Raw genomic sequence first — 17840 nt, forward strand, 5'->3', positions numbered from 1 at the left:
TAATAGAAGTAAAATTGGAAGCCATGCGACTTCGAAATGTAACCAAGTTTACAAGTTAGAATTGATCATCGGACAAGAGAGGGCTGTGGAGTGCTTTCGAGACATTTAAAACGCGACGAGTTCAGAAAAGGACCTGTCACGTCTCGTCCAGGAAAACGAGACGAGACAGACGCTTTGTCTCGTCTCGTCTCGGATTTAGCAAAGCCTATATTGTCTCGCCCATACTGAATTGGAAAGCCTCTCACCAGAGATGAAGTAGATCGTGGCCCAACATAACCTACATACTGACTACGACCCACCGACACACTCTGCTTAGTGCATTGTATATAGCACCCTCTGAAGAGTGGTGAATTTATCTACGTTTTACTTTTAGGATCTCCATTTCCTTCTTCTCCTTTTGCATTTGTTTCTATTTACTTACCTGAGATGAGTATATCTAACAAGGACAAGGCAGACTTTGTTAAATGAACTTAGGGGCGATCTTTCGCTAAGTAGTAGTGCACATTTAAACTGGGAGAGCGCAATAGCAAAAAAAAAAAAAAAAACTGGGAAAAAGCGTCTTAAAGTTTTGACTCGCTGTATATTTGGTACGACGTCTAAAATTATCAAGTGGCGGTATGGCAGAGTGTGGAAAATTCAATACTCTCGTGTAAAGGGTCCAGCGTTCGGTTCCCGCTTGAGTCAACTTGTTTTGGATTTTACCAATAAAGTAGTCATTTATAACTACAAGTAAAATATTAATTCACTATATGTTCATATATTCTAAACGATAGGAATTTTCAAATCAGTTGTAAAACTTTTCAATGTTTTATGTGAACTAGATTCAAAATATAAACTATTTCATAAATATATTATCATTTGCTGTATTACGGTTACCACAGTTGTTATGCCCGAAGTTTGGTGTCTATACCTGGGGACAGTGTGCGAATTGCAAGGGGGATGAAGGGGAAATCCGCTAGGGAATACTGGATGAATGCTATAGCCAAAGGGGATTTCCGAAATATCCCCTTTGCAATTCGCACTCTGTCCACAGATATAGACACGAATCGTCATGAACATTTTTCATTTAACGACTTTTCGAAATAGGTTATATTTGTATCTAGTTCACATGAAAGATTGAAAAGTTTTACAACTGATTTAAAAATTCCTATTGTTTCATGCATTACAAGAACATATGGTGAATTAATATTTTACTTGTAGTTATAAATGACTACTTCCTTGGTAAAAGCAAAAACAAATTGACTCCAGCGGGAATCGAACTCCCGATCCTTTATGCATGAATCGTGAATGCTCGTCACTCTGCCACAACGTCACTTGGTAATTTTAGGCGTCGTATCATATATACGGAGTGTCGAAACCTTAAGACGCATTTTCTAGGCTCTTTCTGGTTATGGCGCTCTCCCAGTTTGTAACATTAACACTTCAAATACGCACTACTACCTCGTGAAAATTCATTTAACTAAGTCTGCTTTCTCCTTGTAAGATATAGTCATCTGAGGTAAATAAATAGAAAGAAATGCCAAAAAGAAAAAAAGAAAATAGTGACCCTAAAAAGTAAACTTAGACAAATTTACCAAGGTTTAGAGGATGCTATATACAATGCACTAAGCAGAGTGTGTGGGTGGGTCGTAGTGAGTCTGTAGGTTATGGTGGATCTCTGGTTAATGGTGGGTTACAGTGGATGGTGAATTGCAGTGGGACCCATCCTGTTGACCCACGACTCACTAACAGACTTACACATCTTGACCTACATGTCTCACTTGACACAAGACCGACTTCAATTCTGGTCAGAGCTTTCCAATTCAGTATGGGCGAGACAATATATGTTTGTTAAATCCGGGACGTGACGAGACAAAGCGTCTGTCTCGTCTCGTTTTCCTGGACAAGACGTGACATGTCCTTGTCTGGACTCATCGCGTTTTAAATGTCTCGAAAGCATTCCATAGCCCTCTCTTGTCCGATTATCAATCCTAACTTGTAAACTGCGTTTCATTTCGAAGTCGCATGGCTTCCAATTTTACTTCTATTATTATGAGGTTTACGAAAGAAAATTAGACGAAAGGAGGCTAGATAACAATTTGTCTCGTTTCGGAAACACGAGACGACACTGGGATAGCCACGAGACGTGACACAGTCTTCGTGTCGCATCGCTAAAATGAGACAATTTAATCTTATCACGCCAACCTGGGGTCCGTGCAGACCCCAGGCTTCATTATATTCATATATTTTATCTGTTTGTTTATATTATTATCCACGATTTAGGACATCTCTTTTTAAGATGCTCTCAATTCATTCATAACAATTAATTGTTGTACGCTTTTGTATTTAGAAATTATAAGAATATTTAAGAACCAAAACGTCTTTAGCACACCTGGGGTCCGTACGGATCCCATGGTTTCTCATGCTTCCAAATTCGGAGATAGATAAATTAAGCTTGCTAATTGGTAATTCCTAACAACGACAATATAAATAAAAGTAAATATTTATTCCTCTGACAAGTGAGTTGTGATGTTTTAAAAATTATCAGAAGATGGCAGCACGATCTTTGTGTTATTATTCTATCACAATTGGATATCTTACTGGATGTCACTATACACATATGTTTGAAACAAATAAATTCTCTTTAAAAAAAAATGTACTCCCTGTATAATATTTGTGAGGAAATTTTTCAATTTTATTTGTATTTTAAAGTTGCCAGAGTATATTACTACTCAAATATACAGAAAACGGTGCGTTTCAGGTCAAAATTACGTTGAGATAGTTCTGTTATTTAGTTGCAGTGTCTTGTCTAGGACTGCCTAAAGAAAGCGTTCTGCGGATGTTAGAAGTAAAAGTAGCTAATAGCGAAACAACTGAGGTTGAATCGGACGACAGCCATTACGAGTATGATCGTGAATTGTGTGGGGAAGGGAAAGGAGACTAAACTACCGGTAGCTCCAATAAAGGTGACGTGGACCTGTTTTCAGGTTATGACCCTCCGCAGCGTTCTAGCCGAATTTTGGACATGTCAACAGAGCACGGAACAAATACTACAGAATTTACAGCTCCACGTGGAAGAAAATCAAGTGCACAGGACCCGCCAGAACATCAGACATTCGCAGAAGATGTCGTCAAGGAATTCGAACCAGCGGAATTAGGTATTCAGAATGAACTACGTGCCTTACAAGCTTTCAAACTCCAGAATCAGCAAATCTAATTGTGCAGGAAACAGAAGCTCGAATCAATGCTGATAAAGTAAAGGAGTAAAACTCAGAAAACGACGAAACTTAAATATATGCGTTCATAGACTTCATTATTTTGTCCCTATTGCCAAAATCGGCAGAAGAAGGTTTGAATGAATTGTGGCCAAGTGAAAACGGATATCCAGTATTCCAAGCAACGACGTCGCTGAATCGTTTCAACTGTCTCCTTAGCTTTTGTTGATTTCATAATATTCAAACTAGTTAAGAGAAACTAGAGACAGACAAGATATCAGCATTCCGTGAACTCTGGGAAATATTCGTTCTGAATTTCCTTGACTTGTACAGATCTGGAAATTTGTAACCTATGTATCGGTAACTGGAACCTACATGTGGAAGATTTTTTGTATGTTTACATTCTAAGTATGACCGGAAAATACGGTATAAAAATTTACTGAGTGTGCAATACTGAAAATCATAATCATTCAGAAACAAAATATGTTTGTCAGCACGTAGGGCATGGACGAGGCAATGTAAAAGACCTGGTGAAATGACTTGTAAAGCAATGGTTAGGTAAGCGTGGAAGTATAACCATGAAGATTTATTTCAGAAGCACTGGGCTTGCCGAGAGTTGTATCGCAGTTGTACCATAACAGCAGTTGTTGGTACAATGAGAAGGTGCAAAAGAGATATCCATACGGAAATGGTTGAAAGCCGTGAGCGATCAGAAAATACGTACAACTAAGAAAATGTAGTATATAGAAAATTTCAGTAGAATGTATCGTAGTACACAAATGTTGCACTATATATATATATATATATATATATATATATATATATATATATATATATATATATATATATATATATATATATATATATGAATATGTAATATTTCAATATGAATCAATATTGGCTAAGTATGCGATTTGTACCAAAACAGTGGGTGATAGGATGTTTTGAGTGTCATTTGCGAATTCAGCAGGTAAAAATATATAAAGGACACCTGCTTTAGCGAAAAACATTTTTTTTACTCTTGCTTTGTGATAATTCAATAAAAGTACTATGAATATGTGTAAGCATGAGTTTTATGAATATAATATTCGTAGATTTATTTGTTATTATTGACAAATAAGCAGGCAAAAGTACACTGGTAGAAGTGAATACCAGAACAACCAGAAGAGATTAATGAATTTAGCCTATAACTCATATTAGATTAGATTAGATTTGACTTTGAGTTTAGTGTCCCTTTTACCAGTGAGGCTATATAAAACATGGATCTACAGTTTAACGTAGTTTCCGAACCAAATAAATTCCCACCGGGAATCGAACCCAGATTTCTCACATTAGAGGCACGTACGCTAACCGCTGAGTCACGAGGAACTCAAAATTATGTGTCATATTTTGTATGTGCGTCCAAATTGTAAAATTATGTGCGTTTAAAAATCACCCCAAGTCTTCATACAAAATGCTATTTGGACAAATAGGAGGTCGTACGCAATATTTTTAAGGCTTGGTTTATACCGCATGTTGTAGATTATTTAGTAGCTGAGTGACAGATATTATCAAAGTCCGGCAAGAGTCATTCGCCATTCCACCGTATGTCACATATGTACGATACAGCTTAGGATGCAAAACATTAGGATGGTATGGTAGAAGACATAAAACCGCAGCATGCATTTTTGCCGTATAAGGATAGGAGACCGGTAACCCTGGTGGAAGATTGGGTGACATAATATTCTGAAAAAATATTGCGACCAAAATTGTTACACCTAAAATCTCATCAACCCAAAATCTTGACTGACTTAAAGGATCGATTTCGTAAGGAATGTATTAGTGATAACCTGTTAAACGAATATAGGTGTCAAGCTTAATTTGTGGCTCATAACCACTCATGCCAAAATGACAGTAGTAGCTACTGTTCTGCGAGTGAGAACACACGCTGAATTTGGCTCCTCGCATACACGTGTAAAGAGATACTCTGATATATAATTGTGCAGAAACTAAAGCGACATTTATTGCTGAATGCAAATGTCCCTCCATTTGGGCCGTCACTACAGTCTTTTTTCATATCGCCGAAGACGTCCTCGGCATTGTGTAGATGTGTACCTCCAACAATCAATGATTTAGTGTTCGTTCACTCACTTCAGACCACGTCGCATCAGATTATATTGGCAATCACATCATTGTCAGTTAAGGCAGAGCAAAACGTCATTTTGTTCATAAAATAACCGTGTGTTTCTGGAAGCAAGTATGCTTTGTGATATCTCTGTCTTCCATCATATTCACAATAGATAAAATACTGAGAGATCGAGCCAATATTTTTGAGGTGATCATCCAATCTTTCTATAACTTGTACTGCTATACTTGAAGCCACTTTAATTGCACAATAGGTCAATGTTTTCCTCTTGCACATAAAACAGGTTCATTCATATAGATACCATCGATGCGTTGTCCAATGATCTTGCAGATATTAGCATCATACTCTCCCAACACACTTCGATCCGTCGTTTCTCTACAGTGGCCAATGTACTGTGTGAACGAAGCGAAGATGAGCATGCCATAGAGACACGGAGTTTTAAATACAAATTTATTGAAATTAATGATGCACGCTGCGTATGATTGAATGCATTTAAACAAACATGAAGAAAACACCATCTAAGACAGTAGTATTATTTTTGAATGCTAGGAAAAATTAAAATGCTGCAACGTTTTAAATGGTACACTTTAAAAGTAATGTTGAGCGATATTACTTCTAAACCTCTGCAAACAGGTACAAACAGGAAATTATCGGAATATCATTGCCAGGATATTTAATGATAAAGAAATGGTAAATTCATTGAAATATTAAGTTAAATTATTTATCTCGGTGGCAATATATTGTTAGCTTCTTATTCAATCGAAAGTAAAGAACTGAAACTGAACTCAGGTTAGTAGTAAATACATTCAATAAACGTATTGTTGACATAAACTGCATATTAACTATCTTCGATAATCTAGTAATACCAGTGGCGAAACCGAGTTAGAAGAAAATAAAGAACATTCGAGAGTATTACATAATACTAGTTACGAAAATCTGTTTTAATTAATGAATTATACCTTTAAATATGAGCAATATGTTTCGCATTAAAAATTACTTACTTATATTTTTATTTTTCATTTCATAGGACTTTTTAAATCTATCCAACAAACTACATTTAACCACTCCATGCGACTGTTTCAAGGAATTAATTTCCAATATGATGTTTCTTGTTTCTGATGAAGTGTGTGGAATTGCACTGGATGCTAAGTGGAAACATCGAGGCGAGTGGATGGAAGTAAGTAAAAAGTACTATGAAACATGTTGTTAGTAATATTTTCTATAGATATATTGTTATGCATTTTTAAATAATATTGAAGCCAATAATGGACAAGTACAATGTAATAATGTTAAATTTATCATAAAATTTGAATTTTCGTTATTCGTTCGTTTAAGTATTTTAAGGTATTTTATTTTAAAGTAAGACTGTAAAGTATATGTATTTTAAAGTAAGAAAATCTCCTCCAGTGATTTACTGGGAGGTATGGTTCCTAGTATTGAGGATACATTACCTCTGTCCACCGCCATGCGTATTCTTTGGATTAGGAAGCTGGTTGTCCTTTCATCACCGGATAAGTGTGATGCATTTTCCTACTTCCTTTATGAAGTTTAGGCCTTCCCCACGAGCAACCGGATTCAACTGCAACTAATACGAATTGATATTTTTCCATAAGGTTGTTATATTTTCTTCTTTTCTCTATCTCTTTCCGACCTGCTGCATTGTCCGCCAGAATTGAAGAGAAAGGAAGTTTGAAAGGTACAGAAGTGGCTGTGCATGTGAAGTCCCAAATTAAGGTTTTACATTTCTTCCAAGGAATTAAGGACATCCCGTCTGGTCTTTTTCCATCTGTTCTACTACAGCCATTTGGCTCCCTTATTGCCGGTACACCTGCGGAGATGAGTGCTCTCACAATTGTGTCGTTGCAGCTCCAATGTCGAGGATGTCTACTTGTGCTTTTTATGCAGGAGAGACCATGTAGTCCCTTTTTGTCAACAGGATTTGTGCACGCTTGGCATTTACGGGGTTCGCAAATATCTGCTCCTAATCTTAACGCAATTGCTATCCTAAAAGATTAATCATTCAGGTGAAGGCCTAGAGGACGTGAGGGCAAAGATTTGAGCCAAGCACCTGCCTCAATGGACTATGCAGCGATCAGTCTGACCTTATCTTGTAGGTTGTCGGAAGACTGAAGTAAAAATGAAAAAATTGAGTGTATGATAGGTTCATCCCATGTAGTTTGTTTAGCCCTGAAACTGAAGTCGGGTAAATCGGAGCCCCCCAACAATGACCATGTGGACGAGCAATCCTGAACTTCAGAATCCCAGCGGAGATTGTTGTTCTGTTGGAGAAGTGATTTTATTAGACATTGAAAGCCGTAGAATGATACCAAGCAGGCAGGAATAGCCAAATCTAAGGCTCTTCGAAAGCCTAATCCACCAAGATTAACTGTGAGAGATGCCTGAAACCATTGCTATCTTCAAGGACACAATTTAGGATAGACTCCAAACCAGATTTTATACTGTGCTATATCTTTCTAATAATTCCTCTTCTTTCCATGAAGGTGAACATCGCAGGAAATATAATAATATTGGGATGGAAAATGATGTTCTTAGTACGTAAACTTAGTAAATAAAAATGTTAGTAATATTATTTTAGAAAGAAGGGAAAATATCATCTAATTTAATCATAGAGAAAATAATACTTTAACACATATGCATTGATTCAGCGAGTAGTTATTTTGTCACCAGTTTGTCAAAGGGTTTTGAATCCGTTAGTTTAATGTATTTAAGATGTTTGACACGTTAGAGAAAGTGTATGACGATAATTTTGACATGTGAAAGTATGTCATGATTTCTAAAAGTTTTTTTTTTTCGGAAAGGTTGAATGACATTTTGTGACTCTTGACGGTTGTTGTGTCCACGCAGTCGCATGGCCCAATTGATAGACCCTGAAGATTGTCCCTATGTAGGGACCATGGTCAATGTTCTTCCAGGCCCCCTCCATTGTTTTTGAACATTGTTGTGTGAGCATATAAAGATAATGGTTCCGTGAACCTTTGGTTGTGAAAAGAGTGTTCCTGCTTATGTATTGTGAGAATCTTTAAAATGGTCCCTGTTCCCTTGTAAAGAATAGTCCCTGCTTATGTATTGGTTCGTATTATTTAGAATAATACACGCTTTTAAAACGGCCCCCACTCAGGACCCATCCATTCTTTTTTGATTATTATTGTGTGAGCATATAAAATAATGGTCCCTATACCACATTTTAAAAAGTGGTCCCTATATTCCTTATACAGAATGGCCTCCATTGAATTTCTTAGAGCGCAATGTAAAGAATGGTCTCTATATTCCTTGTAAAGAATGGTTCCCCATGAATTTCTTACCCCCTGTAAAGAATGGTTCCTGCTTATGTATTGACAATTGGAATCGAACCCGGGAACAGGAGTGGAGGAGGAAGAGATTCCATGATATGGAAGGAAGGAAGGAATAGGTTTGTAACATTTATTTCTTCATTCTTTTTTATTTTATTGGATCATTTACTTTGTAAATTCAGAACATGTGAAGAAGTCGTTGGTAATAATTTGAAAGATGTCACGAATTCTTGTGAGTCGTAAATATGCATGTCTGTGCTGAGAATTGAGCCCGGTGCCCACCTATGTGAAAGTCCTGCACACTAACATTTTGAAACCTTGGGAGATGGTGTGAAGGAAGAACATGTGAGCTGGAGTGAATTGTTAGGGAAGGAACATTTATTTATTCATTCATATTTTTTTTTAATTCCTCGTAATGATTACTCAAACATTGTGAGAATATATGCAGAAGTCACTGGTAATAATGTGAAATACATTGTGGACGTATACTTTTGCATGATAGGCTATACTGTATACAGAACTTAGAGTACGAACATCCGTCTTCACTCAACGCAGTAAATGTGCTAATGATTAAGAGAAAGCTTTCGGCTTGCCTGCATGACGTCACAAACCGAAATCAACGTCAGACGATAACGAACTCTAATGTTGGCAATGGATACACTTTCCCTAGTGTTTACGGAGCTTTGGTGTGAATGAACTATGAAGGTGTGAGAAATAAGGAAGTAAGTGTTTGTATTGACCTACTTTTGGCTGTGAATACGATATACTAAACGCAATGTTAACTTGAGAGCCGAATCACAAGCGCATTAATACATGTTGCCGTCCGAACCTTTTCGCAGGAAAGCCTTTGTATGTGTGTGTGTGTGTGTGTGTGTGTGTGTGTTTTGGTTGGGTTCTCACTCGCCAGGGTTTCAACTGGCGCTGCTCTGGGTCTCAGCTGATATGCCGGAGCGGTGATTTCTCGTTCTTTTCCTGCCGCTACGAAAAATGTTTCTTGGTCTATTGGTTTTTAATAATTCATGAAGACACGACAATAGTAATAAATGTATTGGAAATTCGCACGTGATGTATTTGCAATCCTCACAATTAAAACTCGAGAGCATGAAAACTATTTTCATTATTCATTTCAATTGATTAAGGTAAGAAAGGATAAGAAATGAAGTTACTCGCATATATCTACCTGGAAAAGGTCAATCATAAACAGAAACACACAAGCAGCCACCCTCCCACATAATAAATTAGAAATACGATTTTTTTTCTGAAAGCACAGCAACTCTACGTTAGCAATGAGTAAACCAGCTGCGAACCGGCAACAATTATATCAACAATTTCTTCAACAGTTTTGTCTGCATATTTTTCTCTTAGTCGAGAGTACACATTGTTGACAATTTACGTTGCTTGGTTTCCCTTCCTCATGTTTGCGATAATACTGAGAAGATAATTCGGATTCATTCATGATTTCAATTTCGCGCTTAACACTCTCCATGTTTTCAGTTTCACTACACCCACGTACCCACACTAACGCAAGCGCGAAGACGATATTTGTCAGAGCAGTGTTACTCTCTGCACAAAAATTGCAGAAGTTACATGTGAGTCCCGTTCTTTCTTTTGTTTCATTTATCAGCAAGCATAGAAGTTTCTTACGGGGTAGCAACTCTAATTTATGTATTATATAAAAATATTAAGCCATTTCCTATCCATTGTGGACGATTTCTAACATTGATCAATTAACTAATTTTACTGGTCTTCTGTTTTTGATAAAAGATTTTTCAAGTTTATAATCTTGCAACACTTGCAAGAGACTCGCATCTTAGCTACCGGCTTTTCACACTTTTCTTTCCTTCTCTCTTTCCGATTCTGAGTCATGACGTCATTTTCATAACACGTTACTAATAAATCTAGTACCTTTTATTTTAAATATTGTTTCTATATTAACATTTTTATATACTTGAACTCAATTAGCTCTTTGAATTGATCTCCTAAGTAATGTTTTACGTGTGTAACGTGAGGAACTATGTAACATGCGCGGAGTCGCCCGAATTGAAGTTGCGTATCTCGGCTATGAGGATAAGGTCGCGGCGAGTATAAATGCAGACAATTTTCCTTGTACATGAGAACCCTAAGGAATTATTCGGAAGTGAACCGTTTTCGTATTGCGAACGAGATAAAAGCATAGATTTGAGTACACAGCTTAACGCATATACATGTTTTACGCAAACTTTAGATGTAGATGTAAGTTTGCAATTCCCAATTACTGTTAAAATTTGAAATTGTCTACGGAGAGAAAATTTCTAATGAGCATCAGATTAGTAGCGGTTAACAGCGATGTATGCAACATTCCAGAAACTATGAAGATTTCATTTTTGTCTAAAAATGTTCTAAACTACAATTTTCCAATTACAGTAATTAGTTTGATGTACACCTTGTCTCAAAAAGGTTGAACGCATTATTTATTGCTATTTCCAGGCAAAAATTTTTTTAAGTCCAACTTCGGGTATCTTAGGGAAAAAGTAAACCAGGCTCTAACCTCGAAGCCAACCTTTGCAATCGAGAAAAATCTTGCAGATGTGTTTTTCTTCTTTTAAATATAATAAGACTTGTTACCAATTATATATAAAAAAGCAACATTGATTGAAATACTTAATGATACAATATTTCGAAACTTTGTATTAATGTAAGCACATGCTTGTTTGTTATTTTGTTCTCCATACTTAATGTAATATTTAGATACGTAAACGAATCATTCCATACGTAAAACAATGGTGAAAGTTAAACACTATATAAATGTAACCTAAATGTAATCTCGGGGTAAGCTATTGGGAGTTTGGGAGTTGGAGGAGGATATATATATATATATATATATATATATAAAGTAAAAGCGATCGATATTAATGTCGAATCCATAGTTCTCGTTGTTGCAGGTATTAATAATTACAACTCCGAAAGCGTTAAACTCCAAATTTAACTCTCATCGTAAAGCCCCTTTGTAGTTAAGCGTATAGCGTACACGCTTTCGGCGTGGGAGACCCAGATTCGGCCCCCAGCGAGAGCTAATGTAGTTCAGATTCTGCGTTAATTAGTAGGTCTACGTCTCATATAGCTTCACTGCTGACGGGACGTTAAACTCAAAATCAATTCAATTGATTCAAAACCCATTATTATGGCGGGCGATAAAAGATGAAAAATAAAATGTCTCAAGTCACTAAGATTAGTGTCGAATCCATAGTTTGAGTTCGTGACACTATTACAAACACAATGTCATTTAATGCCACGTTTTGGTATGAGCGACTATGTCACCTGGATTTTTAATTTACAGGAGCAACATCGAAAGCATTACTCACACAGCTCTCAATGTTTTGATGTATGTATACGTGTATATTCCAGCGAAACTCCGAAATGTCTGGAGCAACTTTTACCTAACATGGGAGACATATTACTTTCAATCTAAGAAGAAAAATATTGTGGAATTCAGATACCTGAAGGGATGGAAGTTGGGCGGAATGACATGTAAAAATAGTGTAAAATGACTGATTGTAGAGTGTTTTCCATTGTTTTCTGAGTCGTTGAGATGAGTAGTGAGGCACTCAATGGCGTCATATCCTAATTCATCCCCATCTTCACAGGATGAGGGGCTTGGAGATATGATTAATAAAATGTAAAAACTTAGTTAAATATTTGTCGAAGTAATAGTTTTCTGGGGTCGCGAAATCGTTTCTAATAACTTTGGAATGTAGTTTGTAACCACGTCAAGATGGGCTCTTTAATCGTATCAATTTCTCACCTTAAGAAGAAATTACCATCTTAATTAGTATATGTATCAAGCTAGCCGTCGCAATCGAGAAAAAATTGTGTAGATGTATGTTTCGTCTTTTAAATGATATACTAAATGTAAAATCAGAGATTCAGTTGGTCGGTGGGTCAAATGGGTCAAGATTTGTGTGTGGGTCAGTAGATCGTAGGTCAACAAGGCGTGACCCACAGCGAAACACCATAGCTGTGACTCACACTGACCCATTGACCCACCAACCTATTCTGCTCAGTGCCTTCTAGATAACATTTTCTGAACATTGGCAAGTTTGTCTACGTTTTACTTTCAAGACCTACATTTTTCTTCTTTTCTTCATTTGGTTTCATTTCATGAAGAAAGAAGTCAAGGCTCTTTTGGATTTTGATATTTCCAGTTGTGACAATGGCAATGGGACTTACTACTTGGCTTCTGAGATGCAGGCTATGAGTTTTTAGAGGAGCTAACTACTGGAAAAAGAATGGTTTATTACAAATATAACCTCTTAAGTCAGTAGAGAGGATGGCGTGGATAATGGATCAAACTTAATGACGATGTATTTTTGTGGATCGGACTTGGTCACAATGGTTCAGAGTTGTTTATAGTTGGTGATGTGTCAGAGTGGGTCACGGTGGGTGAATGGGTCACGTTGGGTGTTGAGTAATTGTGGGTCAGTATGTTGTGGATCCAGGTTTCATTGACCCACACCATCTCTGGTCAACATTGCACTAAAGACGAAAGGCTCCGAAGGTACGCGTCGGCGATTTTCTCAAATTTTGCACATAGATACTACCCCACCAGAAAGCAATAAATCTCGAAACGATTCACAGTACCATCTCACAGAACTCGAGATAGAGGAATTTGTTTGATCGGCTAAATTAAGATCTCAATAATGTATCCTTCTACAAGCGAGATTTTCTTCATCTTTTCCGTGGCGAAGTCAGAAGAATATGCGGCAAGTAAACTTAAGTTTGAAGGTTCGCGCCCACCTTGGGATACTTGCTTTTATCCCTAGTGTTTTTACACTCACCTGAATATAAACAAATCAAGCATATGGGCGATTAAACATATTTTGGGGGAGGAATTTTGTGGTTCGTTGGCGTTTCGTCGAGTCTCTGCCGCTTTTGGTATAATTTTCAAAACCGAAGTGTGGCTACCACGGATCGTAGCTGCGGGATCACCAACTTTTGGCGAAAAGTCGCCAGTTGCGCATCGGTGGACCACTGACGCTTACGCCATGAGGGCTTGTATCTTAAAACTAAGAGAATAAAGAAGCATGGTATCCATGAAGCCCGTTGACACTAATAAAAGTCTGAAACGATGAAACAGATGCCAACATCGGAAAACATGTATTTTATAATTTCAAAGGTACCCCGTGTCGAGGAAAAAGATTTGCCCCAAGGTTCCGCGGAGGGTCTCAGGAGGGGTGCAACTCAAAATTTGAAAAAGGCAAGGGGAATCAAGTAGTATGTCATTTAAAAGTATTACTAAAATTAACAAAAAATGGTAAGAATCTCAAGTCTTTATGTTAACTTGTGCAAAATAGCGAGCGTTCAAGATGGTAATAAATCCTTCACTGAAAACTCCGTGACCACCTCTACAAATGTGAAACTGTGAAACTATCCAGAAGAAGTAAACACTTGTCTTACCATTGCAAAAGTATAATGCACCAAGGTAAAACAAGAAGCGACCCATTATGTGTTTATTACATCACTAATATTAAATTCTACGTTCGACGATTGTGTCTTTAAGCTAAAGGACAGGGTGATTGCTAATTATGAAATTAATGGTAGAATACAGAATGGACCCACCACAAATTATGAACCACTCTGAACCATTGTGACCAACTCCGACCCACCAACGTAATCAGCTCTGACCCATGATCGAAAACCTTCTCTCCATTGACTAAATAGATTACACTTGAAATAAATCAAGACTGTGAAATTTTCACTTATCGGAGTTTGAATTCCTACCGTCAATCTCCCAAGCACCGCTCTGTTACAATACCGGTGGACCTGACCTTTACGATATACAATGGTAAAGTGTTTCTCATCTTCCAAATAAAGATGAATTTAAATTTATCATATATAATTATTTCTTTCTTGGCTTACATATACATTTCAGTAGAAAACAGGATGAAATTTGAAAGTATCAAGTCAAGATAAAGTAGACCAACGTAAGAAAAAAAGAAATAAAAACTAGTTTTCCATATAATTAATGCCTTACTAATTTAAAATGCTCATGAAATTAAGCTTGGAATACAAATGTTATGTCCATTTTTCTCACAACTTTATGGTTTGATTGCGTTACGCTCTAAACGATTCATATATTAAACACCAGCTTCAACAATTATTATAATAGAAAGCAGTGGGTATAAAATGCAAATGACTGTAGTTTTCATTCCTCAATTAGTTTCTCAACTAATATCAATCGTTTTCGATAATTTTTACAAATCAACCTACTAACAATTTCCAATATATAGAAAATACACCCCCGCTCATAAAAAAACAATTTAAAAATGTCAGGACATATTCTGTTTATTTTTAATAAAGAGTTATATACTGAATTTCAGCTCTCTAAGTTGAACGGCTTGTAAGATACTCAGTTTTTCGCAAAAATTCGGACACCTACTCCCCACTAAGGATGTGTGTTATAATGAAAGTGATACACGTATGATAACTTTCCAGTTAGGATTGAGGCCTGATTATATACCAAATGTCATTTCATTTGACTTTGCAATTTGACCGTGATAATCACGCAGACATAGTTACTTTCAGTTCTTTATACTAGGTATAATAATTCATATATTGTATGTGATTCAAATTTTTTTCAGCAGTTAGCTCATCTAAAAGCTCACAAGCTGTATCTCAAAATAGAACTTCTATTGCTATTGCCACTCTTACAATTGCAAATATCAAAACCCAAAAATGCCTGAACTTTTTTCATTAGAAACAAATGAAAAAAAGAAGAAAAATGGAGATTTTGAAAGTAAAACGTAGACAAGCTCACCAGTGTCCAGAAGATGCTGTCTACAATGCGCTGAACAGAATGGGACGGTGGGTGGTTGGGGGTGGTTTCGTCCAAAGATATTTCGTCCTAAGAATTTTCGCCCAGAGACATTTAGTCCAAACACATTTGGTTTAGGGACATTTGGTCCAAAGGGCAATTTGTCCAAAGAACATTTTGTCCAAAAGACATTTGTTCCAAAAGTCATTACGTCCAAAAGACAATTGGTCCAAAGGACATTTCGTCCAAAGGACATTTCGACCAAAGGACATTTCGACCAAAACACAATTGGTCCGAAATACAATTGGTCCAAAGGACATTTCTCCAAAACACAATTGGTCCAAAAGATATTAGGTCCAAAGGACATTTCGTCCAAAACACAATTGGTCCAAGGGACATTTCGTCAAGGGATGTTTAGTTCAAAGCACATTTCGTCCAAAGAACATTTGGTCCGGTAACCCTTGAGGGTCAACGGTTTGCTTCTATTAGAAGAGTAAAAGTGATGCATATAACATTATGACTCACAAGTAATACCTACCAAATGTAACACTCCAATTTTGGAAAAATAGGCAGGTAGATACTACACATAAAATAAACGAATACGTGTTTTTCTGCGGAAAAGTGGTTTTAGGGGGGGGGGCAAAAGAAACTACTCAAAATTTTGAAAGTTGACGCCCGAAAGGCAAGAAGAAGTGGGCCGAAGTGAACGAAATTGTGCACAGATATTGCAGACGTAAAATGAGGGAATACGTGTTTCGTATTTTCCTGGAATAAATGGTTACGTGGGGCACAGACCCCCTTCAAACCTTTGATCACGAATTATCAAAAGTACTTATAACTGTATGTCTGATGTGTGTAAAGACCATGAAGAATTACAACCAAACTTTGAGTAGGGACAATACGCAATAAATAAGTAAATATGTTTTCTTATTTTCTGCGGAAGAACGGTTTTAGGGGCAAAAACCCCCATCCAAATGTTTGAAACTTGAAACCTGAAAGGTCACCAGAAATGAACCAAAGTGAACGAAATTGTGCAGAGATATTGTAGACATAAAATGAGGGAATACCGGTTTCGTATTTTCCTGAAAAAAAAAGAAAAAGGTTTGGGTAGGACACAGACCCCTACAAAACTTTGATCGTAAAATATCAAAAGTGCTAACAACAGTATGTCAGAAGTGCTTAAATTACTTGAAGAATTGGAACGACACATTGTGCAGGGACAATACGCAAAAAATAAGCGAATGCGAGTTTATTTTCTGACGAAAAACGGGTGTAAGGGACAAAATCCTCCACCCAACAATTTGAAATTTGAGGCCTAAAAGACAAGAAGAAATGTACAGAATTGAATGAAACAGTGAACAGATATTATAGACGTAAATTGAGGTAATTGGGTTTCGTATTTTCCTGAAAAAAAAAGCGGTTGCGTATATCACGGACCTTTTAAACTGTTGATTACGAAATGTCAAAAGTGCAAATAATTATACGTCAGAGGTTCTTAAAGAGTATGGAGAATTGCAACGAAACCTCGTATAGGGACAATTCGCAAAACAGTAAACGAAACGTGTTTTAATTTGTGCGGAAAAACAGTGTTGGGGCCTAGGCCTCCTCCGAAAAAAATGTAAATATTACCGTAATAGCGCAGGAAGTACTGGACCAAAGCAAATGAAATTGCGGGAAGACATTTTAAAGGCCCTATGTAAAATAAGGTCTTTCATGTTTCTGAAGTGTCCCTATCTGTTTTGCTTCAAATTTGGCACATCAACAGTAAATGGGAAATCAATCGACACGTGTTTTTGTTAATGCGGAAAATCATTGTAAGGGTTAAAGGTGCCTCCTGAAATGCCATAAAATACACTATACTGTTTGTGCTTGTTGTTGATCTGCCAAATTTGAAGAAATCAGATGGAGACACTTGTGAAACAGAAAAGGCCTTATTTTACGTATCCAATATCTACATACAATTTCATTCGCTTCGGTTCACACCTTCCGCCACTCAACGCCTCGGTCCGCTCAACAGTTTCTTCTTTTCAGGCGTCAACTTTCAAAAAGTTTGGGTGGGAGTTTTTGCACCCTATAACCTATTTTTCGCAGAAAATAAAAAAAACCCGTGTTCATTTATTTTTTGCGTATTGTCCATACACAAAGTTTCGTTGCAATTCTTCATGTAAATTTAGGCACTTCCGACATACTGTTACTAGCACTTTTGATATTTCATGAGCAAAGGTTTGGAGGGGTTCGCGCCCCACCAAACCATTCTTTCTAGAAAAACACGAAACCCGTATTCCCTCATTTTTCGTCTACAATATTTATGCACGATTTCATTCATTTTGGTCCACTTCTTCTTGCCTTTCGGGCGACAAATTTCAAAATTTTGGGTGGGTATTTCGCCCTCTGAAACCGTTCTTTCCCCAGAAAATAAA

General features: G+C 36.9%; 1 protein-coding gene across 2 annotated transcripts in view; it reads left to right on the plus strand.

The window, feature by feature from the left end:
• Positions 1-17840, plus strand: part of Apoltp (Apolipoprotein lipid transfer particle) — a 6186292-nt gene that overhangs the window by 3568289 nt on the left and 2600163 nt on the right. For both annotated transcript variants that reach the window (XM_081762641.1, XM_081762640.1), the window contains exon 35: positions 6347-6496. In XM_081762641.1, coding sequence (XP_081618767.1) covers positions 6347-6496 — 150 coding nt within the window. The remainder of the gene's footprint in view (positions 1-6346; positions 6497-17840) is intronic.

The sequence above is a fragment of the Thermobia domestica genome, chromosome 6 (genome assembly GCF_964235325.1).
Source record: "Thermobia domestica chromosome 6, izTheDome1.hap1.1, whole genome shotgun sequence".
In the NCBI taxonomy this organism is placed as follows: domain Eukaryota; kingdom Metazoa; phylum Arthropoda; class Insecta; order Zygentoma; family Lepismatidae; genus Thermobia; species Thermobia domestica.